Below are 26,862 nucleotides of genomic sequence, written 5' to 3'. Positions count from 1 at the left end.
AGATGGTTACTTTAAAGAGAGATTTTTAATGAATGGGTGCAGGCAGCCTTCCAGTTATTTACCTTTACAAAAGAATCAGAAGGTGTTAATGAAGAGGGACAAGTTCTGTTCAATAAAACTGATATTGATTTGCAGGTGGACTGAACAATAATAACTTACAAGAAAGAGATAGAAATAACAGATTTGCAAATGAAACTGGATGACAGTTTAATAATTGAAATCAACATATAAATAATAAACTAGAAGACTGATCTGGGTAATTTTTTTTACATTGAATTTACACAAGTGTTTTGCTGAAGTTGCCACATTGGAATTACACACAGTAGATTCACAAAAACATGAAGAATTATGACAGAAGAGAGAAGTAAGTTTCTACAAAGGATTTCTAGAAAATCTGTGGTTATTTTAGGACAATGATTTTTGGTTTTGTTTGCAAAAAATATAAATCTGAATCTATTCAGTTCATTCTTTTGGTCCTTGTGTCTCTTCCCATTATTCCATTATTTTATTTTATAGAAGTGATTTTACATAAAAGGTCATTTAGGTAATCTGTAAATCACCAACTCTGTGAGCATCAGACATGGGTAGGAACACTTATGAATCATGCAGTCTACAATGGAATTACAAAGAAAAAAAGCCATGGTTGGTATTTAATGACCATAGCTGTCCAGCTATTCAATTACTGAAAAAAGTGTACAAAAGATAAACTGCTTTCTCCCAGATGCATTATTTCACATTCAAATAATCTATAAAAAATAGGCCACTTCAAGGGCTAGGAAGTTCTCAGTGAATACCACTGTTTACATTTACACATGGAAAAAAAGTGTCATATTTCTATAAATGTACAGCTGATTCTTCCATAAAATCCTCACTACTGGAATCTTCCAAATTTTTCAAACCATTGTTTTCAGAATCTTCTGCTCTGCGTTTCATACCCCGTTGTTGTGAAATAGAAAGAATGTATTTCATGTTATAACAATTCCAATCACAACTGCAGAAAGAAAAACCGTCATAAAAATAAGTCAAAAGCAATGCTAAATATGCCTGCATATACAGTACAGCAAATAATCAGAGGCAGTGAAATATTTACATCACTCAATTATTCAACACCATTCAACATCATTCAATTTTCTGAAGCAATCTGAAAGTTGTCATATGATATTTTAGCTACAATGTGTTATTTGTACATACAGTTTCTAATCAAATGTACTTTCCACCTAGTAGTTACTTCCAGTTGCAAGGTACTCTATAATATCCAATACTAGACTAAATCAGGCAAGCCTCTACGTTTTCTGCTGCCATTAGAAACTATAGTTTTTGATATCATATGTATGGACTGTTGTTCAATATAGTAACTTTGGGCTATAGAGAACATGGAATGATTAAATGCCCAAAGAAAAATCAGACAAAGCTGGCACTTATCCAGATTACAACCTGCCATAAGTAATGGGGAAAAGGGAAAAACATTTTTTAAAAAATAAAATGATCTTATAGTGCTGTTTTTATTCTCCCCAATTAGGTACGGTAGAACAGAATCAAACAAAATACTTACAGTTTAGAAAGATCTTCAAAATGTTTCTGAATGCTCTTTTGAAGAAACTGAACAATAGGCAGCAGTTTTTCTGATCTGCAATGGACAAAAATAGTCATTCTATAAATTAGGACTGTGCAAAGCTCTTGAAAAAGAAACATTAGTATAAAAACTGTGAAACATTAAAACAAACATACTTTGCAAGTTTTTTTTTATCTGCAGTGTACATTTCAGAGTAGTGAAACTATGCCATACACACACATACAAACGAAACAAAAAATGTCAAAACCACAAAAATGGCGAAGAATGTAGTTGCTTCTTGGTGCCAATGCACATTTTTCCAAGCTTTTGCACAACCCTAGAAATAAGTCCTAGAAATGCTAAATATAAACACCCAAATGCTAATTTACATTTAATTTTCAAAGTGTTAATGAGCTTGAAAAAGTATCTTTAACATATTACCAATAAAATAGTTAGTAGTTACAACAGACATATAGACATATAGCATACATGTTGCAACTCTTCTTGGATATGGCAGTTGGAAGCATATCTGCTGCTTCCCTTGTATTCCAGTCTTCAGTCAAATCACCATAAGCCAATGAAAAAGAATGGACTTTCACTGAAATTATAACTACTGGCCTTCTGATGGTAGATATAATTCTATTTTTAAAGTTATCAATTGATAATATGCATTCTCTCTTTTTAAACCATATGAAGCTAAGTTCACTAACCTTGTTTTTAACTTGCATCCATGCAGCATGAGCAACTTCTGAGTCCAGATAAGATAGAATTCCAAGTGACGAGATTTCTCAAAACAAGATGCTAAAAATTCTAGGACCTTTTCTATGTACAAGTCTGGAAGTGATGAGCAGACTATATCGACTGTTTTTTTACAACAAACAAGAGGATGTATTAGTTGACAAGAAATGAGTAAACATGTCAAAACAGTTCACTTGTCATGACGTGTGCAGAAGGAAAATGTCTGCATTTTTAGCAAAGGAAACTGAAGGCAAGGAAATGCTATATTGCATGACATAATTCCTTTTTTCAATTTCCCTTTTATCATGTGATATTTAATCATTAGAGAACTTCTACTCACTTAAAACATTCAAATTATTCAGGATATTATATTTTTCCTTCTCTTTAGTACACACACACATCAAGTTTTGCTAACAACTTAGAAATTTAGGAAATCTTGTTTTCTGCAACTATCACATTACACTAATAAGTCCAGCTTACTTTCATCATAGGGCACAGTTTCTAGAACCTCTTGAATCATTTTCTTCTCATTTAGTCGAAAAGCCATGACAATAGCCTTAGTGTATTCCTTTTGGTGCAATATTTTACGAATATTGCTAGGAGTGATGTCAATTTCTAAGTCAAATGGATCAAAGGTGAGACTAGAGTCCAAAGAGTAGATAAGAAGACCTTCTGTAGTGGTTGCTGCCCAATTTCTTCCTGAAAGAGAAGCACTGTGATATTAGCTAAAACTATGGAGACTCACTGGAGAAGAGCCTAATGCTGGGAAAGATTAAGGGCAAAAGAAGAAAGAGACAACAGAGAATGAGGTAGCTGGATGGAGTCACTGAAGCAGTAGGTGTGAGCTTAAATGGACTACAGAGGATGGTAGAGGACAGAAAGGCCTGGAGAAACGTTGTCCATGGGGTCGCAATGGGTCAGACACAACTTAGCAACTAACAACAACAACATGGAGATGTGGGAGGGCAGGTGGACCGACAGAGAAATGAAGTAATGAAAAGATCCTCTAAAAACCTACCAGTAGGAGAGAAGCGGAGGCACGTCACTCTTATTTCTGGTTTAAAATGTCGAGAACTCATATCACCTGAAAAGAAAGCAAAAAGCAACTTAATAATTTCCTACAATAATTTCCTTGTACCGTGTTTCTCCAAAAAGGCCAGGTCTTATTTTCTTTTGACTCCTGCAAAAAGGCTAGACCTTCTTTTTGGAGGGTTCTAATTATTGACTCACCTCACGTGATGGCAGACAGCCCTGCTGAACAGGAGGCCACTGCTGGCCCACTTCTTCTGTGGCCACATGCCACTACTTGCCCGCATTGCCCCAGCCTCTGTTTCGCCTTCAGATGCCTGCTGGAAGGCATCTGCAGTGATAATAGAGCTCCGGATTGATCCGGAGCTCTGTTATCGGCTGCAGATGCCTTCCGGAAAGCCCTCTGCAGCTGATAATAGAGCTCCAGACTGATCCAGAGCTCTGTTATTTGCTGCAGGTAACAGATGCCGGTAGGCATCTGAAGGCAAAATGGAGGCCAAGGCAATGCGTGCGAGTGGCGGCAAATGGCCGCAGAAGAAGGCGAGGCAGATGTCACGGTGTGCGAGACCTGGTAAGTAGGGCAGCTCCACCCCCATATCCCCACCCTAGCTTATTTTTTACCTGTGTGCCTCGCCCCACCCCCTGCACCCTAAGGTGGGCGGGGTCTTAATTAGGGCTAATTTTATGGGTGGAGCTTAATTTGATCACATGCGCTCAAAAACGTGACAGGCTTCTTTTCAAGGTGGGTCCTCTTTTTGGAGAAACACGGTACAAACCAGTGCTGACACTGTAAATTGATTCTTTCTACAAAAGAAGTGCAGCAAGAGAAAGAACCACACTGATACATTTACATTTATTTTCTAAACAAATGTATATCTCATCAAAGTCAAATTGTAGGACAGGGCATTTCCTCCATCAATGTTCCCCCACCCCAACCACCCCCATCCTGGGAAGTAAATGACTGTCCTTGTTCAACACATTAACCAATACAAATGTTTATGTGATGCGTACAATTGTCACCATCACAGCAATCATTTGGAACATTTACATTTGTCAGTTGCCAACTTTACAAACCTTTAGCAAGCAGATTGGGATCATAGTATTTATTGATCCCGCCGATTTTGTCTTGTCATGAATTATTCAAAATTAATTAAATAAATTCAGGCAATATATGGAGGGGGAGAAAACGGGGTGAGGGTGGGAGTAGTGATACATATACATTAACACTAATGGTTTCACTACAGTGCAAGAGTTACTAAACCATTGAATTAGCTAAAACATCACAGATAATGAAAAACAAAATTGTCATAAAACACTCAATAAATTGAAATATTTTCCAATGGCTATAACCTGGGGCTATGCTTCTCATTCCTCAATAAAGACAGTGGCTGATCCCTAAACTAAGATTCAATCATTTTGTCAAATGAGAGGAAACAAAAGGACTTGTTTAAAACTTTGCCCTTTTCATCAGGAAAATCTAAATAAATTTAATACACATGATTTGGAGAGTCTTACTCAAAATTAACTAATACCTCTCTTAACTCCTGGAAGAGGAATGACAACATCATCATCATCCCCATTTCCCTCTTCTATTAATGCCATGCTCCCAAACTCAGTCATCTTCCTGCGATCCAAATATTCCTGTAAAATAAAATATACGACAACATAGCCTATTTCAAATTCCAAATATGTTTCAGAATACTCTACTTACAATGGGATGCTAGATCCTTTCTATTCTTCATTAAAACCATGAATTGTCTATGGCTTATAGATAAATTGATATAACATTATAAAGACAGAGCATAGATAAATAAGAACGTCTTAATAAAGAATGTTTCAGAGCAGACAATCAATTCAAAGACACACATTTAAATTACTTAGTCAAAGAATACATTTACTATTAATTTAAAAAATAATGTGTGGTAAGGCATGTAGCAAAAGTGACCATATTTTTATTTCACAAACTTACAAGATTTATCCCATGTCCAACACACACATACTAACCTCCATTGCATCTAAGGAAAGATTGCAAGATATTTCAAACTTTTTAATGAGAATCTGTTCCTTGACATGATAAATACAAACATACTTTGACAGACCTCCTGCCAAAATGCACTGGCCATCAGCAGAATAGCATATACTTGTAAAAGATCTGGAAAAAGAAGTTCAGATCAGTAATTTGAGATATATCACAAGCTCAGTACCACAGAGTTTATAGTTCTCACCCCGAGCAGTTACTCTGGAATAATTGCAGTCTGCATCCTATATGATAGGGTTGGGATTTTTTCAAGCATAATTTTGTGCGATAATTCACATGTGCAGATGTACTTGATTTAATCAAACTTGTGAGATTTGAAAATCTAAAGAGGTATTTGTCAAAAAATTATCCCCATGTAAAATTCAAACAAGTTAAAACACATTCCTGACTTGTTCACTTTATTTCTTATAACCTTTGTCGATTAAAGAGATATAAACTGGACATAACCTGTTTTAATTCCTACCCTCAAAACGACGCTATAGAGCACTGCACACCAGAACTAGATACAAGAATACAAGAACAGTTTTTTCCCGAACGCCATCACTCTGCTAAACAAATAATTCCCTCAACACTGTCAAACTATTTACTAAATCTGAACTACTATTAATCTTTTCATCGTTCCCATCACCCATCTCCTCCCACTTATGACTGTATGACTGTAACCTTGTTGCTGGTATCCTTACGATTTATATTGGTATTGTTTCCTGATTGCTTATTTGTAACCTATGACTATCATTAAGTGTTGTACTTTATGATTCTTGATGAATGTATCTTTTATTTTATGTACACTGAGAGCATATGCACCAAGAGAAATTCCTTGTGTGTCCAATCACACTTGGCCAATAAAAAAATTCTATTCTATACTATTCTAAAAAGGGTGTTGGAGATCTCATTCATTCAAGGTTATGTTCCAAATAAGGCTTAGGTTGAATTAAATTTTCAAGATTCCTTCCAACTTTTACAGTCCATGATTCTACAAGCTTGTTCTAAGGGTTCTACCATAAATTTTATAGATTTGTATTTTCTCTCTGGCTGGAAATTGATTTAAATAAATACATATAATTTTAGGATTCAAGTATTCAAAAGAAAACCATAGAAAGCATGCAAACCAAATCTCTGCACTCCAATATTAAAATAAGCCCATAGTAATAAAATTCAAACATTCAGATAAAAGATTCCACCAATTATAATAAATATCAGTTCAGAAAAAAAGATATAAAGGTATTCAGAAAAAAAGATATAAAGGTATTCTACTCACTTGCCCTTAGCAGCTTGTTTGGCAGTTATTTTGTCCAGTTCCTTCCTCCCCATCTGAAGGTCATGTCGCCCCATAATTGATCCTGCTTGCACTGCATTTTCATGATCCCAGAAAGTGATTTGTCCATCCAAGGAAGCTACAGCAAGCTCATTGCCATCCGGACGAAAAGCAACAGCAAGCACTGCAAAGATCATGAATGAAATCAAAGGCAAGCTTTATTTAAGTTTCGTTCCATTACATGCATTTTTATTGCATTACCTTTTATCCCTCAAACAATTATCAGAGACCAGTTGTTATATTTTAAATTTCCACAAGCACAGATTCCACATTTCATAAAGATGGTCCTGTTCCTTATATTAAAGCATATGTGCAACATGGAAAGTTTTAACATAGTCAATATAATTTCCTATCTGATTAGTTGGAGGTTTGTGCAGCTATCACCCACATGATATTCAGAAAGGTAGTGAAAGCATGTCTGTTCTCACAGGTCTTGGGACAGAGTGGTGGTTGAGTCCCTGTATATGATATTTTATCATTATTCAGACTTTGCTTTCTGATGCTTACACTTTGTTTCTTGCTTTACATTGCTTATATTTTTAAATATAAGCCACCCAGAGTTTTTTGGAATTAGGCAACCTCTAAATTGTATTAAATAAATTTAAAGAACAGTAAAACTCAATTCAGACTCATTAATAAAAATTGTGTTTTATGAAAGTTTTTATGCCAATACTAGTGCTCTGAGGTCTCCATGTAATTTGGCTTCACTCTAGTCACTCCATAATTATTGCAAACATCACCCAAATAAGATAAACACAGTCACACATCACCCAAATAAGATAAACACAGTCATGACATTTCAACAGACTTACCATCAGAACTTAGTGCTAGCGTTTCTTTGGTCCTCCAGCTATCCAGCATGTCCCACAATCTCACTGTTTTATCCCAAGAGGCACTTGCCAGAACACATTTCACTGGGTTAAAACACAGACTACTGATGGGGGCTTCATGACCATCTAATACCTAATGAAAAAAAGTATGTAACAATGGAAAACAACAACAACAACAACAACAACAACAATTTCTTGAAATATATTTATTAGTATTCAACCAAGGGGAACATTTTATGTGTATGCTTGTATTTCATTTTATGTACTTTTTCCTTTTTTTTTGTTTTTTTGTTTTTTCTTTTCTTGGATTTTTTATTTTAACTTTGGAAATAAGTAAAACATTTATAATTTTTAAAAAAGGAAGGTGTCATTTATTTTATCTATGCGCTACTGAAGAGTCCAGACCAATCCTTACAAACATTGCACCACCCCTGTGGTCATGTGATCACAATTTGGGTGCTTAGCAATTGACAGTTACAATGTCCTGCAATCATGTGGTCATGATTTATAATTTTCCCAGCAGGCTTCTGACAAGCAGTCAATGGGGGAAGCCCTATTTGTTTAACTGTATGTGATTCACTTAACAACTGTGTGATTCTTTTAATGACCATAGTGATTTGCTTAATAACTGGAAAATGGTTGCAAAATCAGGAGTTCTATAACTGTATCTAGATCCGTTCCAGTCGGGCTTCAGACCTGGGTACAGCACGGAAACGGCATTGGTCGCGTTGGTTGATGATCTCTGGAGGGCTCGGGACAGGGGTTGTTCCTCTGTCCTGGTCCTGTTAGACCTCTCAGCGGCTTTTGATACCATCGACCATGGTATCATGCTGCACCGGTTGGAAGGGTTGGGGGTGGGAGGCACCGTTTTACGGTGGTTCTCCTCCTTTCTCTCTGACCAGTCGCAGTCTGTGTTGACAGGGGGGCAGAGATCGACCCCGAGGCCCCTTATATGTGGGGTGCCGCAGGGATCGGTTCTCTCGCCCCTCCTGTTCAACATTTATGTAAAGCCGCTGGGCGAGATCATCCGTGGTTTCGGGGTGAAGTACCATCTGTACGCTGACGACACTCAGCTGTACATCTCCACCCCGGATCACCCCAACGATGCCCTTGAAGTGATGTCCCAGTGCCTGGAGGCCGTATGGATCTGGATGGGGAGAAACGGGCTCAGGCTCAACCCATCCAAGACCGAGTGGCTGTGGTTTCCGACGTCCCGATATAGTCAGCTGGTGCCATCGCTGGCTATTGGGGGCGAATCATTGACCCCCACGGAAAGGGCTCGTAACTTGGGCGTCCTCCTGGATTCACGGCTGTCTTTAGAAGAGCACTTGACGGCCGTGACCGGGAGGATTTTTCATCAGGTTCGCCTGATTCGCCAGTTGCGTCCCTTTCTGGATCAGGACTCGTTACGCACAGTCACTCATGCCCTCGTCACCTCTCATCTGGACTATTGTAATGCTCTCTACATGGGGCTCCCCTTGAGGTGCACCCGGAGGCTCCAACTGGCGCAGAGTGCGGCCGCGCGGGTGGTTATGGGAGCAACATGGAGCTCCCACGTAACACCTCTCCTGCGCGAGCTGCACTGGCTCCCGGTGGTCTTCCGGGTGCGCTTCAAGGTTCTGGTTACCACCTTTAAAGCACTCCATGGCTTAGGACCTGGTTATCTACGGGACCGCCTACTACCACCAACAGCCTCCCACCGACCAGTACGCTCCCACAGAGAAGGGCTCCTCCAGGTGCCATCGGCCAAACAATGTCGGCTGTCGGCCCCTAGGGGGAGAGCCTTCTCTGTGGGGGCACCGACGATCTGGAATGAGCTCCCCCCAGAGATACGGAGGATCCCGGATCTGCGCACCTTCCGCCGCGAGTTGAAGACGCTTTTATTTCATCAAGCGGGCCTCGCCTAAAACTTCTCCCTTTTAAATGTAAATTTTAAATTTTTAATGTATTTTAAAATTAGGGGTATTTTAAATTACGGGTATTAATTCAGCCAAATTTATTTAATTCATTTTTATTCGATTTTAAATTTTGTATATTTATGTGTTTTATTTCATGGCTGTATACCGCCCTGAGTCCTTCAGGAGTAGGGCGGTATAGAAATTCGATAAATAAAATAAAATAAATAAATCTGATTTTATTTTTTTCACATAAATAATCTGCTTTAAAATTCATAGGAATTCAAAGTGTGATTTTAATAATCACTTAAAATTGTACTAATAGGATCTCATATTTAAGGGCAACACTAGTAAGAATAACGCTTGTTTCAAAATGGATTACTGCAAGCACCATAAAAAGTGTCTGTGTCTTACATCTAAAAGTCGTCCACTCTGCACAGACCACACAAATACTTCAAAAGAATCCTGGGAACCAGCTGAAACAATTTCTCCACTAGAGTCGACAGCTAAGCAGGAAAACTGTGTTGGTCGCGGAGAAGTGAAAGTACGGAAATTGCGGTATCTATTGCAAAAGATAAGAATAATATATAAAATTACTTTTTAGACTTAGGTTTAAAAAACCCTAAATTCTGGAAAACAGCAAGTAATTATATAAAATAATATTTGACTAGAATTTTCATTATGCTTCTACACAACAATCTAGTATTATATGTCTTCTTCTGTCATGGAATATGATTTTTATAGGGGAGGCTTCCAAATTAGATTAACTAATACAATTAGATTAATTGACACAACTGCCAAGAGAACACAGTCCAACTGGTTTAATGGAAAATTGCACCTTCAAACAATGAAGAATATACTAATCTTCTGATGTCTACTCCAAGATGGAACAAAACTAAAAGTAAGCAAATAAAATAATAAGCTTACCTGTGAAGATCAAACGCCCGCACAGTTCCGTCAAGAGAAGCACTCAAAACAACATGTCCTGAATTGGTAAATGTTACAGCTGATATGATGCTGGTATGCTCAGTAAAGGTGACAAAGCAGAAGCCACTGCTGGTATTCCATACTTTCACCTGAAATGGAACAAAAAGCTCTAAATCGGCTTTAAAAAAATTAAACCTTTTCAGTAATGGATTAATGATTTGACTTGGAGAGCTTACTATTGAAAGAACATTCCAATTCACCACCTTTAATAATTACCCTGGCAGGGAGGTTAACCAGTCATATTTTCAACAAAAAATATAGAATCATCTCTTTAAGTTAGTTTCACATGTTGTTCATTTTTATCTTACCCTTTTTATATATAACTCAAGGCAAAGAATAAACCAGATGTCATGCAACTCTGCTCCAACGAAAGATTTGTCTTTTAAAAAAGTAGAATCACTCTTCTCTAGCCCAACGGGATTAAACAAACATATACAAAATATTACTTTCTAACCCCTAAGTATGTTGGTTAGAATTGGAAAAAGCCCTCTCTACTCTAGAATTTTTTAAAAAAGAAACATCAACTCATAAAAACATAACCGTAACCCGAAAGATAAAATTAGATCCTATCATTCCAATGCTGAATTAGCAGTAAAGTATATATTAACAGTAGTTTAATATTATATATAATAGCATACTCAGTATTTTTGTAATGCTGACTTCACAAAAAATGTTATTTATAAGCAAAGTTAATTTAATTTTTTTTAGACTATTTAAAACCTCAATAAAAGGACTGAATTAAATGTTTTATTGTTTTCCAATGGTTCTGTATTGTTAGTATTTTTTTTTAAATTCCACAATTTATTTTAAATACTACAAATATTTTTAAGGTTTAGTATTCCAAAATAATTTAATATATGCACATGCTAAATTATAATTTTTAACATGCATGGTGAATTATGAAACTGCATGCTTAATATTTCTGACAATTAACATGAAGATATGTTTTTGTCAGTCACGTTTATTTCTATTTTGTTTTATATGTTACTTATCCTTATCTACACTTAATATATAGTACAATAACTACAGTTTGATTTCCTTAATAAGATTGTTTTGGTTTGTCAAAGATAATCTCATAGGTCTTGCCAACTGTGATTTGTCAAGGTTAATCTGACTAGCACTTGGATGAGATAACAAGATACAAGCTTGACTGGAAAATCAGAAAGTATCTTTGAAGAAGGCAATGGAGAATCATTTCCATATTCTATTTCTAACAAATTTAACAAAAGAATGCAACAAATAATGGAGAAAAATAACCTTGATGTTTATCTCTGTAACATAAATATTAAAAAATAGTCATTTTCCTCAATGCAAATTCAAATTACATCAGTGATTGCTGGTTCTTAAACTGCCCTCTCATACTAATCAAATATTTCATGCATTTCTTTTTTTTAAAAAAAATCCATTCTAAAGTGATTTCTGCATCCAAAATAATATTGTGATGTTAGGTATTTTAATTGTGGAATGTTAATGTAATAGATTACCTATTTAAAATTGTTAACTAATTCTTTCTTGGTCTCCTTAAACTATATACTAAGTCTTTTAAAAAATCAACATTTTAATCAACAGGCTTACTTTTCCATCATCCCCGCCAGTAACTAAGTACTGCCCATCTGGTGAATATGCAAGTGATACCATGCTGTTAAAATGACCTTGCTGTTTCAGCACATAGGACTCACTTTGCCATTCCCAAACCAAGAGCTGTCCTAGACCTGTCAATACAACAAAAAGGAAACGTGATCAGTGGCAATCTCTGAATGTACCAGAAAGAGTCTAACCTTGGACAAATAGAGGACAAATGAGGAATGAATCACAAATATTTTCACTGCTCCTTCATTTATTTGAAAATCATTCCTCATTGAGGAATTCATTAAGAGGGTTAGAAAGATTGAACAAGACATATTTGATGAAGAGGTAATAAAATAAGTGAAAGTTTTAAAAAACAAAAGGGAATGTTTGAAGCGGTGGAGACATCATGTACACAAAAATTATTTGCAAGGACAGAATGGCATGGAGAATTACAATTTTGGTATAAACTTAAATTAGCTACATTTCTATTCCTTTTCTTTCTTATCTTATGCTTTAATTTCTTCCTCTTACTACTTTTTACATTCTTTCTTGGCTTTGTGTACACTGCTTTACACTAAAAGAACATGACATCCTGGATATGAATATAAGTATTTACGTACAAATCAAATGATTATCTTAACACTATTACATAAATAGGCCCTCCCAAATTCTTTAGAATATCTTAGTTATGAACCTGCACATCCAAAGGCAATCCAGTCACCGGTACTGTTGATGGAAATAGATGCAATTCTCTGGTCTGAAATGCTGAAGAAAAAAAAAAAATTAAATACAGATAGTCCTCAACTTACAACAGTTCATTTAGTAATAGTTAAAAGTTACAACAGCACTGATAAAAGTGACTTATGACTGTTTTTCACATATGACAATTGTGGTCATGTGACTTACATTCAGATGCTTGACAACTGACTCACATTTATGATGGTTGCAAAGTCCTGGGGTCATGTGATCACCTTTTGCAAGCTTCTGACAAGCAAAGTCAAGGGGGAAACCAGATTCACTTAACTACAGTGTTACTATAGTAATTTAACAACTGCAATGATTCACTTAATAAATGTGGCAAGAAAAGTTGTAAAATGGGGCAAAACTCACTTAACAAATTTCTCAGTAACATAAATTTTGGGCTCAATTGTGGTCATAAGTTGAGGACTACCTTTTGATCAAAAATATGTCTTTCTCTGTGTGTGTATAAAGTTAAATATATTACCATATTTTTCTGACTATAAGATGCACCTAGCTTTTGGGGAGGAAAACAAGAAAAAAAAACTGCCTCTGCTTCCCAGCAATTTGCCTCCTTGCAACAAACAGCCTGGTCAGCTTCAGCACAGCCTGATTTAGCACTAGCAGCTGATTGGTGGTTGGATTTGCCTCCCGGAATACCACCTATCAGCTGTTCCAGGCTGCAGGGATCACCACCGCCCATCGCCGCTGTCAATGCCCACCACCGCTGCCGCCTATTGCTGCCTCTGCACGCCCCATTTTTGGCCTTGGCGAGCCCTATTTTTGGCCCGTTCCAGATGGCTGCGATTGCCACCGCCTATCCCCGCCACCTGGAATGAGCCAAAAATGGGGTGTGCGGAGGCGGCGATAAGTGGCAGCGGCGATCCCCACAACCTGGAACAGCTGAAATTGCTGGGAGGCAGAAGCTGAAGGGTGGGGGCCAGCAGGTGAGCGGGGCTTCGGTAACATTCGCTCTATAAGACACACAGTCATTTCAACCCACTTGGGAGGAGGGGGAGTGCATCTTATACACCAAAAAATATGGTATTTCAAGTACTCTTCCCACTAAACAAAATATATCTTTAAACAAAACTGATGAATTATTATTTCTTTAATATTATATGTATCCTCAATCTTTAACATGAATATTAATATTAACCTTAAAGAATGGATGAGATTGAATTCTGGAAGCTCATGAAGGTGAAAAATTCCAGAAGCAAATCCAGTGACCAATAGATGGATTTTCTTGTGATAAGCTGCAGCTGTCAGGGTGTTAAAATCTCCTTCTTTATTAAAAAAATATCTGAACACATAAAGAATACAAAAATTATCAGTGGCATTTTTATATAAGAACAAATCATCCAATTATCTTTCAAAGAGTAATTTAATAAATAGGAAATTTAATAAAAAGGAAGCAGTAACGGTTGGTAATTAAATGCTGTTTTTATGTTAGCGTATTAAGAAAAGCAAGAAAATAACATTAACAGTATGTTAATATTTGTCACATCACTAAAGATTGACCAATAATCATGAGTCTAAGTTAAAATAATGAGCAGAAAAGCTTCAAGTATTTGCTGTCATAAAATTTAGCAGTCTATTACAGCTGTGAGAATCTCTACTAAATTTAAATGGAAGTCCATACAGGTAATCCCTGGGTTAAAAGTATTCTCTTAGCAAACGTTCAAAGTTGCGCGATCAGCACCCCCTAGTGTTTCCAAACAAGGCCTAAAACTACAAATCTTGCAGCACCATGGCAGTTGTTTGCCCTTACAAACAATCGCAGAGGCTCTGCAACATTCATCCTGCATGTTGTGGGCTGAAATGGAGCTTCTGAGTGATGAATTCGCACCTCAGAAATCATGTTCGGCCATCCAGAGGTCTCGCCTGGCACCTTGCTGGCCAAAATGGAGCTTCCAGGGGGATCTGGAGGCTCCATTTCAACCTGCAACGGGCTGGGGGAAGCCTGCGGAGGGCTGAATGGAGCCTCAGAGGTCCGGATCTGGCCCCTGGAGGATAATAATAATAATAATAATAATAATAATAATAATAATAATAATAATAATAATAATAATAATAATATTTCTATACCGCCTTCTCCCGAAGGACTCAGGGCGGTGTACAGCCTATTTAAAAACACAAGACAAAACAGCAGTTAAAAATTAAAATGATTAAATAGATTTGGCTCAATTTAAAACCCCAGAAATTTAAAATACCCCAATTTAAAATTATTATGTTGATAGGCCAGCTTGGCGGAACAACAGGGTCTTCAGTGCGCAGCGAAACACCTGGAGGTCGGAGATCTTACGTATTTCCGGGGGCAGTTCATTCCACAGGGCTGGGGCTCCCACAGAGAAGGCCCTCCCCCTGGGTGTCGCCAGCCGACATAACTTGGCCGATGGCACCCTGAGGAGACCCTCTCTGTGGGAGCGGACTGACCGGTGGGAGGCTATTGGTGGCAGAAGACGGTCTCGAAGGTACCTGGGTCCTATGCCATGGAGCGCTTTAAAGGTGGTAACCAACACCTTGAATCGCACCCAGAAGACCACTGGTCCATTTCGGCCAGAACCACAGAGGGGCGCACGAGGCTGGAGAGGAGACTGTTTGCTAGATCTTCACAAGGTAAGTGACCCGGTGCGGCAGGTTGGGGGGATGAAGCAATTTGGGAGAATGAGGTATTTCAGTGGGTCAGGGAAGCTTTGGGTGGTTTTAGGCAGGTGGTCTGTTCCATTAGTAGGCCCCCCATGGCCTTCTCCACCCTGAAATACCTCATGTGCACTTAAAAAGCCTTGCATTCGATTAGCGAATACATGGGCGAAAGGAGGGAGTGATCTTGTTCAAGGTACAGCCTCCATTACATTTGTAACTCAAGGACTACCTGTATTGTCTTTTTTTCATCATATCTATCACTTTAGTGGGTGGCATATTTGATTAAGATTTTAGGTTATTTTATTCAACTATTAGTTGCACAAGCACCTGCAGTATAGCAAGTTTTTATTACTGCTCCCAGTGTATCTTTACCTAAATGACTGGAGAAAATGCATAACATAATGGCATGCAGTTATATTGCCAGAGGATAGAGACCCTCCTCTGCATTCCTATTATCCTCCTGATATTCTGGACTTCAATTAATAGACTTTTCACTCTTTGCCATCCTTGCTGGTAATGTTTGCAATTGAAATCCAAAATACCAGGTGTGGGGGCTGTTAAGTAATGCAAGAGCAATTGTTTGTCTGAAACCATTGTAGTCTATAGCCCATACTTTTAAGTCTACTACTTAAAAGAACTGATTGCAGTACTGTGTTAACAATTCTTCCTAGTTCAGGTTTTTTGAAATTCAGTGAGCTGTACCTCGCATCTTTATGTGCCATGCAGAACAACAATCAGATTACAGGCACAGCAACATTAGATTCTTTTACTCTTTGTTAGCAACAGTGAAATCAACAAAGACAATTTTGATATTTCTTAACAAAACCAGAGTTCTTGGGTCCTCATCAGTAATATAAAAATTAATACATTAGATCTTCAGTTCAGAAGGCTAATTTTAACCTTTCTAATCACTTTTGCCATGATTGCATTCATATTAAAAACATCCCAATGTAGAGGTCAACCATGTAATAAACAAGTTAGAAATTCAATAAATTCTTCTAGTTTCTTTCATTAGAAACTCACTTACTTGGCAGCACATGAATATTTCACTTTTTTCTTGTTTTGTTTTTCATTTCCACTGGTTTTTCCATGAATCTCTTTGTCTCTTTGTGTTTCTATCAACTCTTCATCTAGGTCTTTTGCTGACTCTTCCTGGTCAGTGGAATGGCTTTTGGAAGTTCTAGGTATCAGACCGTTTAGTTCTGTATCACACTGCCACACACACAAAGCCCCATCACGGCTGACAGTGTATAACTACAATAACAAAGTATAATTATCAATTGGCAAAAAGAACCTTTAAATAAACTGTGCAGGAATTCCAAAATCACAAAATGCTACTTCTAATCCATACTCTATTTTAGTGTGAGCATGAGATCTGTGGTATATGAGAAAAAAGGGAGAAACAAACTTCTTGAAATATTTGGCTGTATGACATCTGGATAGCATTTCTTGTTATTATATAATTATATTTACATTGGACCTGTGCATACCACTTAATGACAGAGAATCGGGCCGTACAGCACTTCAAATTCAAAGGCAAAAAGTGGTTGGAGCACTTGGGGTGTGCTCATCTATCACAAAAGCATAAGAGAGCTTGAAAAATATATACCTCACAGGGACCAAATCAAATAAATACTAACCAACTACATTAACATAATATAAAAAAATGTGAAAGGTACATACATCCAAACTGTTTTCTTCAAAAAAACAGGCAACAATTGCATCTTTATGACCTCCTAGTGCATAATAAACCAAATTGACCCAGCGTTCGGCTCCAAACACCCATGTTGACATATCTTTGCTACCCACTGCAAAACATCTAAAAGAAAAAAAGTTACTTCATCGTTATTCTATGAAATCTATGATAATTAGCTGTGGATAAGACAAACTCATGCCAGCTAGCTATCTCCCAATTGCTTTATGCACTGGGAAAAATACTGATGAGTTCACATAAGCTAACCTCATTTAACAACTATTCAAAGTTACAAGGGTAATGAAAAATGTGCCCACTCTCACATTTATGACCTTTGTCATAAGGGAGTGGAGAGCATAAACAAATGCGCTTAGCAACTGTTTTGTTTAAAGCAAAGTTCTTCCTTCAGACCCTGGTACTTCCCCAGCTTCTGATACTCCTTCTTCCTGACGTTGCTGTCATTTGGTACTGCTACATCTATCACCACTGCTGTCTTTTGGTCCTTATCTACTATCGTGATGTCTGGGTTGATTGATTAGTACCTGCTTTCTGTGTGGGTCTGGAAGTCCCACAATGTCTTAGCTTTCTTGTCTCCATGATCTTTGTGGGATCTCTCATCTGGACTTAGGAAGGTCTAGGTCTAGCCCATATTCTGGGCAGATGTTTCTGTATACAATGCCAACTACTTGGTTGTGCCATTCAGTATATGCTATTCCTGCCTGCATCTTACACCCTGCCACTAAGTGTTGGACTATCTCTGAGGCCTCTCTGCAATAGTTTTCGCTTTGGATAATGTCTAGTCTGGCAGATCCCTGAGTCTTGGGCAACTGCTATATCTATGAGCAACTGGTGTTTTGAGCTTCTGATGTTCTTTCCAATGCCTTTCTGTGCTCATGTACTGGTCTGTATGGTCCAGTAGCCCACATATCAACAGATTGTCCTGGTCCTCAACATCTGACATGGACCTTGTTAATCCAAGCAATGCCCAAACTGGCATGACTCTCCTAATTTCTGTCACTCTCATATTTTTGAGGTAGGCAGGTGAAGTGTTAGGAGCTCTTTCACCAAGAACCCCTACTGGTAAGATACAGGATTGAACCCAAGACTTCCACATCCAAGGTGGTGCTCTTAACCACTACCCAGCTGCTTGTATATATAAAAAAACCCAGTGAATTATTGGCAAAAGAATAAATCTTTTTATGTTGGGATACTGTAAGAACTTTAATTCTTTAACACATTGTAAGCCGCCCTGAGTCTCCAGAGAAGGGCAGCATATAAATTGAACAAACAAACAAATAAATAAATTGGAAAACAGATGAAGGAATGAACAAATTTATAATCCTCGACTTACGACCACAATAGACACAGGCATTTTTGTCCTCAAGTCAGTCATTATGTGAACAGTCCCAATGTTATAACCATTTTTACTGCAGTCATTAAGTGAATCACTACAGTCATAAAGTGAATCACATAGTTATTAAGCAAATCCAGCTTCCCATTTGATGTTGCTTGTCGGAAACCAGCTGGAAAGGTTGCAAATTGTGATTACATGACCACAGAATGCTGCAAATGGAAATAAATGTGAGCCAATTGCTAAGTGCCCAAATTGCAATTCGATGACTTTTGAAGTGATGCAACAGTTGTAACTTTAAAGATAGGTCGTAAAACACTTTTTCCAAGGCTGTCATAGCTTTGAAGTATTGTTAAATAAATGGTGGTAAGTCTAGGACTACCTGTATGTTTAGATTAAGAAAATATTCCTGAAATGCTTGAGCTTCTTTCTTTAAATTAATGGAATGAGGGACATTAACTGCATATTTTTAGATTACAAATCATGAAATGAAACTAGGAATCATTAACACTGAAACTAGGTATTTGGCTCTCTCAGTAAACTATTCAAAAACCTACCTGGAATCATCAGTCCAGTCAATGCATGTTGTTTCATCATAAGCACCATAATATGTTTTGTCAAGAACAAATGCATTAAATTCTCTCTTTTTCCCTGGAGCATGGTACATCAGGGCAACTTTGTCTTTAGTAATCACAAATTTTCTGTTTTACAAAAATGAAAATTGAAAATAAATTATAGAAATAAAGGTCATACTACAGCCAATTTAATTAATAAGTATTTGTGTAATTAAAATTATTTATGCTTCTGATGCAGATAGACTTTCTGATAATTTACTACTAGAACACACACTCATAAATAACAGATTGACGAGAATGATCTATTAAATCATTTTATCTTCCATTATATCTATTTTTCTTTAAACAAACTTATTTTCCTTAGTAGTAATTTCATGAAGCTTATTTTACTTTATTGTTAATTGCTATTAATATTTCTATAAAAAGCAAAATAGTAAAATCAACTACTCAAATATAGTTTTCATACTTTCCATTTGGAGAAAAACAAACACTATGGACAGGTTTCTGAAAATGGAATCGATGGATAACAGATTTACTGATCAAACTGACAAGTAAAGCAGATCCCTCTGTAAGGAACAGAAGAAATATTTCAAATATTTTTACAAATATGAAATAAAAACAGTTTGTTTACATGTTACATCTACTCATATTTTAATTAGAATTAAACTCACACAAAGAATTTTATCTGCAGTTCAACTGAATATTTAAACAAAAGATTAAAAGATTATTTTTAGTGAAAATATTAAAATACTAACATTTGTAAATGTAAATTGTACTGATCAAATTATTTCTTAACATCTTAAACAATTACCTTCATCAACAAGTATAGCAAGATTTCCATCTGGAGACAGTCCCATACATGCAACATTGTATTGAGCAGCCAGTGGTAAAGTTTCAGATTTGTTACTGAAAGAACAGATGAATAACGTATCAAAAGCAACAACGGAATAGCAATTAATACAGTAATTTTAATTACCGGTATATATATATATTTCTGCCAAATTCATGAATTAGGTAAGGAAGAAAATATAGCACTTGGTTTCCAGGCAACATTATCCAATATATTTGAAACAGAATAGAAAACTAAATCCTCTATAGCACTAACTTATCAAATGCATTTCATAAATCTCTTCCATAAAACAGTAGTTTCAGAGGCAGATTGCAAAAACATTTTTAACAGGCTATTTACTAATCATACACTTAGAGGTCGCAGTACAGGAGCCACATATAATGGTTCAAATGTTGGACTGGCACTTGGAAGACCCAGGTTCAAATCCACCCTCCACTCTGGAAGCTTTTGAGCTAGTGTCCCACACTCTCAGTTCAACAACCTCACAGCTTTGTTTTTGTTCAGGATTGGAAGACAAACAATCATACATGCTTTGAGCTGAACAAACAACAGCAAATAAATCAAATAAATAAATGAATACTTTTTCAAGTCAAAGACTGTAATTCTGTTTCCCACTGGACTAATCAGAGTGTTTCCGTCTGGAGTGAACTTCAAGTTTCCACATCGGTAGACTGTACCCAACAAGTTGGAAAACTAGAAAAATAAAATTATGCTTGCATTAATGCAACTTAAACAGAAAATGAAATAAAGCACAAAAAGTGGTACAGTACTGTAACTCTTGAAGGCAATTACAGACAATGCAAATTTGAATAGGAATTAAAAAGTGTACATGGTTTGTAACCAACTCACTGCCAAAATGTAGAGAAATACATACAATGCACAAATAAATTCTGTTAGGAGATGCTCTAACAGTAAGCTCTTAATCAAGTGCCATTTCTTTTTCTTTTACAAAATTTTATTAAAATTTTAAAAACTAACAAGAATATTTAGAATAAAAGAAAAATGAAAGAGGAAATACGTAAGTGCAGAAATCAACAAAAAGGAAAAAGAATTATAAAGAAGTGACTTCCAATTTTGTTTTACAGTAATTATAAGCATAAATATAAAATAACCTGTTATTTTATGGTTACAGCATTGTTTATATTTTTTATACTCCATTATTTTTATTTAATCCTAAAAACCATCTGACTTCATTTTTTTTCTGTTTCCTGCAATTGGGGGTTTGTATTCATCATTAAATTTAGACAATGTCCTAATTAAAGCTGTCAATTTAGCCCTCTCAGCAAGTTTCATCGCCTTCACTATCCATTCCTCCATTAAGGGTGGAAAGTCAAATCTTTCCATCTTGCACATATAATAAATAGCCTTGCTGCAGTTGTCATATATAAAAACAAAGTTCCATAATTTTTTTTCCAGCTGCTTATACATCAATTGCCCAAAATATTTCACTTGATCCTAAGATATAATGTCAGTATCTTTAATGAATTTTAATTTAAAGTTTTACAAAAACATAAAAACTAACACAAATCAATAAAAAGTTAAAAAAGAAAAAAGTGCAAAAGAAAGGAAAAAAATAGAACCATCTGATTTCATTTGCAACAAACGTAAGTACAATTATAAACTACTCTGATTACAAAAGAAACGTCACTCTTTTCTATTACCAAATTTAGATGCAGCACTGATTTCAAACGTAATTAGTAAATGGCTTTAGATAAATTGTAGAGAATCTCTCAGATGTTTTGGAGGGAGATTTTGCAAGCAATCCAGCTGCACTCTTGTCAAAATGTAAAGCTGATATTTGTCAGGGACAAAGTGAACCCGTGGATTACCAAATACGTTTCCTACTCATAGAAAAGAACAGAGAGAGAGGAAGCGGGAAAGAACCGAGTTATCCCAAGTTACATTTTTCAAAGATAGGGATATCCAACCTGCTCCACTTGTGAAGCCTGGGGGGAAGCAACCACGGGATAAAAAGAAGCTGGAAAAACTGAAACAAGGGAGCCACCCACACAAGAAAACTTGCAAATTCCCAAGTCGGCAAAGGGCCCCGTTTTCTCACCCGGTAGGCGAACTTCATCTCCTCAGCTCCCCTCGTCCCACTCCTAGAAGCAAAGCGCCTCGCACGTGAAAGCGGCGAGGCAACCGGAAGAGCTTCCTCGTCTCATTTCCGGGTCAAAAATGTTTCCATAGCAACTGGAGGCCGCTTTGTTTTAACCTTGTACAGGCGGCTTGAGCTGTAAATCTCCGGAGACTCGAGCTCTGAAGCAGGAGTGTCCGGATTCGTACGTGCACGTGCGTGTGCGAATAATGTTGTTGTTCAGATTCAATAATTGCTCTACATATATTGGCCAGAAAAAAGATTTAACAGACTTTTAAAGTGCCAGCCGTGTGCATTGTTTCTTAGGAGCAAGCCCTCGATTAGAGATTCGCATAGGGTCGGCCTCTTTTCAAACTCGTACGTGGCCATAAATTACAGAGTGTAGTTTGGATGGTGGTTTTAGATATGGGCAAATTGAACAGTTGCCCAGAGTTCCACACTTCACACCCTCTGCACCCATTTTGACATAATTCCAGTGGGTAGAAAAGGAAACCTAAGGAAAACACTTTGCTGGCCTCTTGTTAGGACGGAAGCCAGCTGCATCAATATACTCTTTGTTTCCTGACATCTGGGACAGCCTTTTAGTAGGTAAACTCTCAAATTATTTGAACCCTCAGATTGTATGTCACTATTGCTCTGGAACAATAAAGAGGAAAACGAGGGCAATCAGTGTGATGCTTTAGATAAATATGTCGATCATTGCCACAAAAAGAGGTTATAAAAATTGTGCAGGTCCCCACTTATATTTCTAGACACTGCATTACAGTCTCTACTACTACGAGTCCTGAGAGTGGTGATCCCACGGGTGTTGCTCTGATTGTTAGTTTACTTGTCAAACTGAATGTAGGTAGTGAGGCAGAGTTGGATGAGGTCCCAGATTCTGGGTATTTTGATCTTAGTGTATTTGGCTAGGTTGGGTGTGCTGTGTAGTAGTGCTGCCATGGATTTTTTCACTAGTTCTGGATATATTTATGGTCATAGACCCAGTATGTAGAAATATAGCCCTGCCCAGTGGTGGGTTGCTCCCGGTTCGGCCGAGCCAGTAGCGGTGGCAATGTGACGTCACAGAAGCGGTTCTTTTTGTTTGGGAGCTGGGCCCTCCCGCCCGCCCCTGCGTTATTCCTACTTTTATTTCTTCTTTTTTTAGCCCAGCTGATAGGCACGCCAGAGTGGATTGCCGCACCTCAGCTGGCAGAAATTTAACGCATTTGCGCGGAGCGCAAGTTTGGTGCGCATGCAAATGAAGCGAGCATGCGTGCTGTGATTGCGCACAAAACGCATACACAAAGAGAGCTGGTGGTAACATCGGTTGGAACCTACCACTGGCCCTTTCCACACATACAACCAAAAGTATGGATTCAGTATATGGACAACTGCAACACCTTTGTCATAACAAAAAAGCAACTGCTAGAAATGACACATAAAACAATCAACAAAACTTCAAAGGAATAAAATCCACAAAGGAAGAATAAAACAATAACACACTATCCTAGAGCCTGATTGGCCTAGTGGTTAAGGCACTAGTGACTAGATTGGAAGGAAGTGTAGAAAAAGCACACACAATTTTTTTTAGGAGTGGATATAAATTCTGTAGCATCCTCCGGCTGCTCTGAAACTACTAAATAGCTATATTGACTTATTTTCCTGTGTTAAAACTAGCACGAATTTTTAGGTGCATTTGTCCATGTCTCTGGGAAATGTGTTTGGCATCTAAATAAAGGAAAGAAATTATTCAATTTTCCTGAATTTCATGATTCTCAATGCTATTCACTGCAAAAAGGAAAAATGAAGCAGCATAACATGTCTCCATTGAGTGTAATCCTACCTGCAAATGTTGCACTTGGAACTCCAAATATAGTATTTGCTTGCCAAATCTCTGAAACCTAAATATAGTTCTATGTAAAAGTTTAGATTCATTAAAACACCCAGTGACCAGAAGTACCTACATGCTAATTGATGCAAGGCAAATGACTATTTTATATACAGCTGCTTTCCAGTTGCCTTTTGGAAAAGCACCTTTGGGACAACCATGACCTGGACAATTGAGAATCTCCATAGAGTGCTTTATAAATGAGAAATAAGAATCAGAAATAAGACAGGATTTGTGCACTATTTAGGTTAATTAATCTTATAGCAACATGATGGTTTCTGTCAAACTATCTGGAAAAGAAATTAACTGGAAGATAACACATTAAACTAATAGAAAAGCTACTAAAATAAATCTCCACCAGATCAACTTAGAATGATAAGTCTAAGTCTTTGAATATCCATCCATCTGAAACAAGATACAGCCAATGGTAAACCTGGCCACCCTTGTCTGTTTTGGAGAGCTGTGGAAGGGCCAGTGGTAGGTTCCAACCGGTGTTACCACTGGCTCTCTTTGTGTACGCAGAATAATCAGAACAAAGTAATGTTGAACTATACAGTGAGGGGGAAAAGTATTTGATCCCCTGCTGATTTTGTATGTTTGCCACTAACAAAGAAATGATCCATCTGTAATTGTAATGGTAGGTGTATTTTAACAGTGAGAGACAGAATAACAACAACAAAAAATCCAGAAAAACGCATTTCAAAAAAGTTATAAATTGATTTGCATTTTAATGAGTGAAATAAGTGATCCCCTATCAATCAGCAAGATTTCTGGCTCCCAGATGTCTTTTATACAGGTAACAAGCTGCGATTAGGCACACTCTCTTAAAGGAAGTGCTCCTAATCTCAGCTTGTTACATGTATAACAGACACCTGTCCACAGAAACAAGCACTTAAGCAGATTCCAAACTCTCCACCATGGCCAAGACCAAAGAGCTGTCCAGGGATGTCAAGGAAAAGATTGTAGACCTATACAAGGCTGGAATGGGCTACAAGACTATTGCCAAGAGCTTAGTGAGAAGGTGACAACAGTTGGTGCAATTTGTAAATGAAAGAAACACAAAATAACTGTCAATCTTCTTCGGTCTGGGGCTCCATGCAAGATCTCACCTCATGGAGGTTCAGTGATCATGAGAACGGTGAGGAATCAGTCCAGAACTACACAGGAGGATCTTGTCAATGATCTAAAGGCAGCTGGGACCATAGTCACCAAGAAAACAATCGGTAACATAATACTACGTGAAGGACTGAAAACCTGCAACACTCGCAAGTTTGCTCTGCTCAGGAAAGCATATGTACAGGCCAGGTTCTAACCGCCTTTACTACCGGTTCTCTTTATGGATGCGCTTCGCGCGTGATCGCCTCTTAGTGCACGCATTTCGCATTACGAATCTGCCCAGCTGAGGTGCGGCAATCCACTCTGCTGCACCTATCAGCTGGGCTAAAAAAGAAGAAATAAAAGGTAAGAATAATGCGGGGGCAGGAGGGAGGGTCCAGCTCCCGAACAAAGAGAACCGGTTCGGTGATGTCCTATCGTCACTGCTACCGGCTCGGCCGAACCGGGCCAAACCGGGAGGAACCCACCACTGGTACAGGCCCGTCTAAAGTTTGCCAATGAACATCTGAATGATTCAGAGGAGAACTGGGTGAAAATGTTGTGGTCAGACAAGACCAAAATCAAGCTCTTTGGCATCAACTCAACTCACTGTGTTTGGAGGAATGCTGCCTATGACTCCAAGTACATCATCCCCACGGTCAAACATACAGGTGGAAACATTATGCTTTGGGGGTGTTTTTCTGCTAAGGGGACAAGACAACTTCACTGCATCAAAGGGACAATGGACAGGGCCATGTACCGTCATATCTTGGGTAAGAACCACCTTCCCTCAGCCAGGGCATTGAAAATGGGTCGTTGATGGGTATTCCAGCATGAGAATGACCCACAACACACGGCCAAGTCAACAAAGGAGTGGCTCAAGAAGCACATTAAGGTCCTGGAGTGGCCTAGCCAGTCTCCAGACCTTAATTCCATTAGAAAATCTGTGGAGGGAGCTGAAGGTTCGAGCTGCCAAATGTCAGCCTCAAAACTTTAATGACTTGGAGAGGATCTGCAAAGAGGAGTAGGACAAAATCCCTCCCGAGATGTGTGCAAACCTGGTGGCCAACTACAAGAAACGTCTGCCCTCTATGATTGCCAACAAGCGTTTGGCCACCAAGTACTAAGTCATGTTTTGTGAAGGGGTCAAATACTTCTCATTCATTAAAATGCAAATCAATTTATAACTTTTTTGAAGAGTTTTTCTGGATTTTTTTGTTGTTATTCTGTTTCTTACTGTTAAAATAAACCTACCATTAAAATTACAGATGGATCATTTCTTTGTCAGTGGGCAAACATACAAAATCAGCAGGAGTCAAATACTTTTTCCCTCAGTTGTATACCAGAGTTTGAAATCTGACTGTTTAGCAGGAACTATGGTTATATGGGGGTTCTAATATTGAGATGTTGGAAATATGATGTTCCAGATGTCAAAGGCTGGTTGTTGGATATATATAATCTATATCTGTTTTGAAAAAGGTATTTTCTAGTAAAATGCAGCAATTTATGTCACAATGGCTGAACTTCGTGGTATTTTATAATATTTTGTACTGTCAGATTATTGTATTGATCAGTAACCACTGACTATTCTTAAATATGATATATAAAATGGGTTTCATCCTTCTACTTTCCCCCTTCTTTTTTAGTTTATTTGGGGTTGGGAATTTTCCTAGTTCCCCCCCTTTTTGTTTCTATTAATGTTTTTAAGATTAGATTGTTTTGTTAATTGTGTATGTTAAGAATGTGACATGAAATGGCACATGGCACAAATAATATGACTCAGCCCTGACATATAATTGGATGGGAAACCACCTATTCCTACCAAGCCTGAAGGCTAGATTGGGAAGTCAAACCAACAGTTCAGTTTGTCAAGAAAACTGCATAGTTCTGTCCATGAAGTCAACAAGAGTCAAGCTCAATTCATGGTTGGCTTTAGTTTTTCATGTGAAACAAAGGAACATATACACAAATGTTGAGAATCAGAACAACTTGC

At 37.6% G+C, this 26,862-nt stretch overlaps 1 protein-coding gene across 1 annotated transcript; it reads right to left on the bottom strand.

Moving 5' to 3' along the window:
- Window positions 1–182: 182 nt before the first annotated feature.
- Window positions 183–21,963, bottom strand: PWP2 (PWP2 small subunit processome component). Its single transcript, XM_034423891.3, has 21 exons — window positions 21,866–21,963; window positions 20,387–20,499; window positions 19,768–19,862; window positions 19,423–19,522; window positions 18,939–19,082; window positions 17,021–17,156; window positions 16,365–16,591; window positions 13,851–13,994; window positions 12,648–12,718; window positions 11,960–12,096; window positions 10,325–10,473; window positions 9,812–9,959; window positions 7,485–7,635; window positions 6,616–6,796; window positions 5,324–5,471; window positions 4,852–4,960; window positions 3,309–3,374; window positions 2,771–2,989; window positions 2,263–2,413; window positions 1,553–1,627; window positions 183–991 (listed from the first exon to the last, which is right to left on the bottom strand). Exons 1-21 carry the CDS (start codon window positions 21,881–21,883, stop codon window positions 835–837), a joined length of 2,739 nt encoding a protein of 912 aa, XP_034279782.2. The 5' UTR covers window positions 21,884–21,963; the 3' UTR covers window positions 183–834.
- Between the last annotated feature and the right edge of the window lie 4,899 nt (window positions 21,964–26,862).

The sequence above is a fragment of the Pantherophis guttatus genome, chromosome 5 (genome assembly GCF_059756535.1).
Source record: "Pantherophis guttatus breed Tessera chromosome 5, ASM5975653v1, whole genome shotgun sequence".
NCBI classification, from domain to species: domain Eukaryota; kingdom Metazoa; phylum Chordata; class Lepidosauria; order Squamata; family Colubridae; genus Pantherophis; species Pantherophis guttatus.
This window is presented reverse-complemented; position numbering and strand designations above follow the sequence as displayed.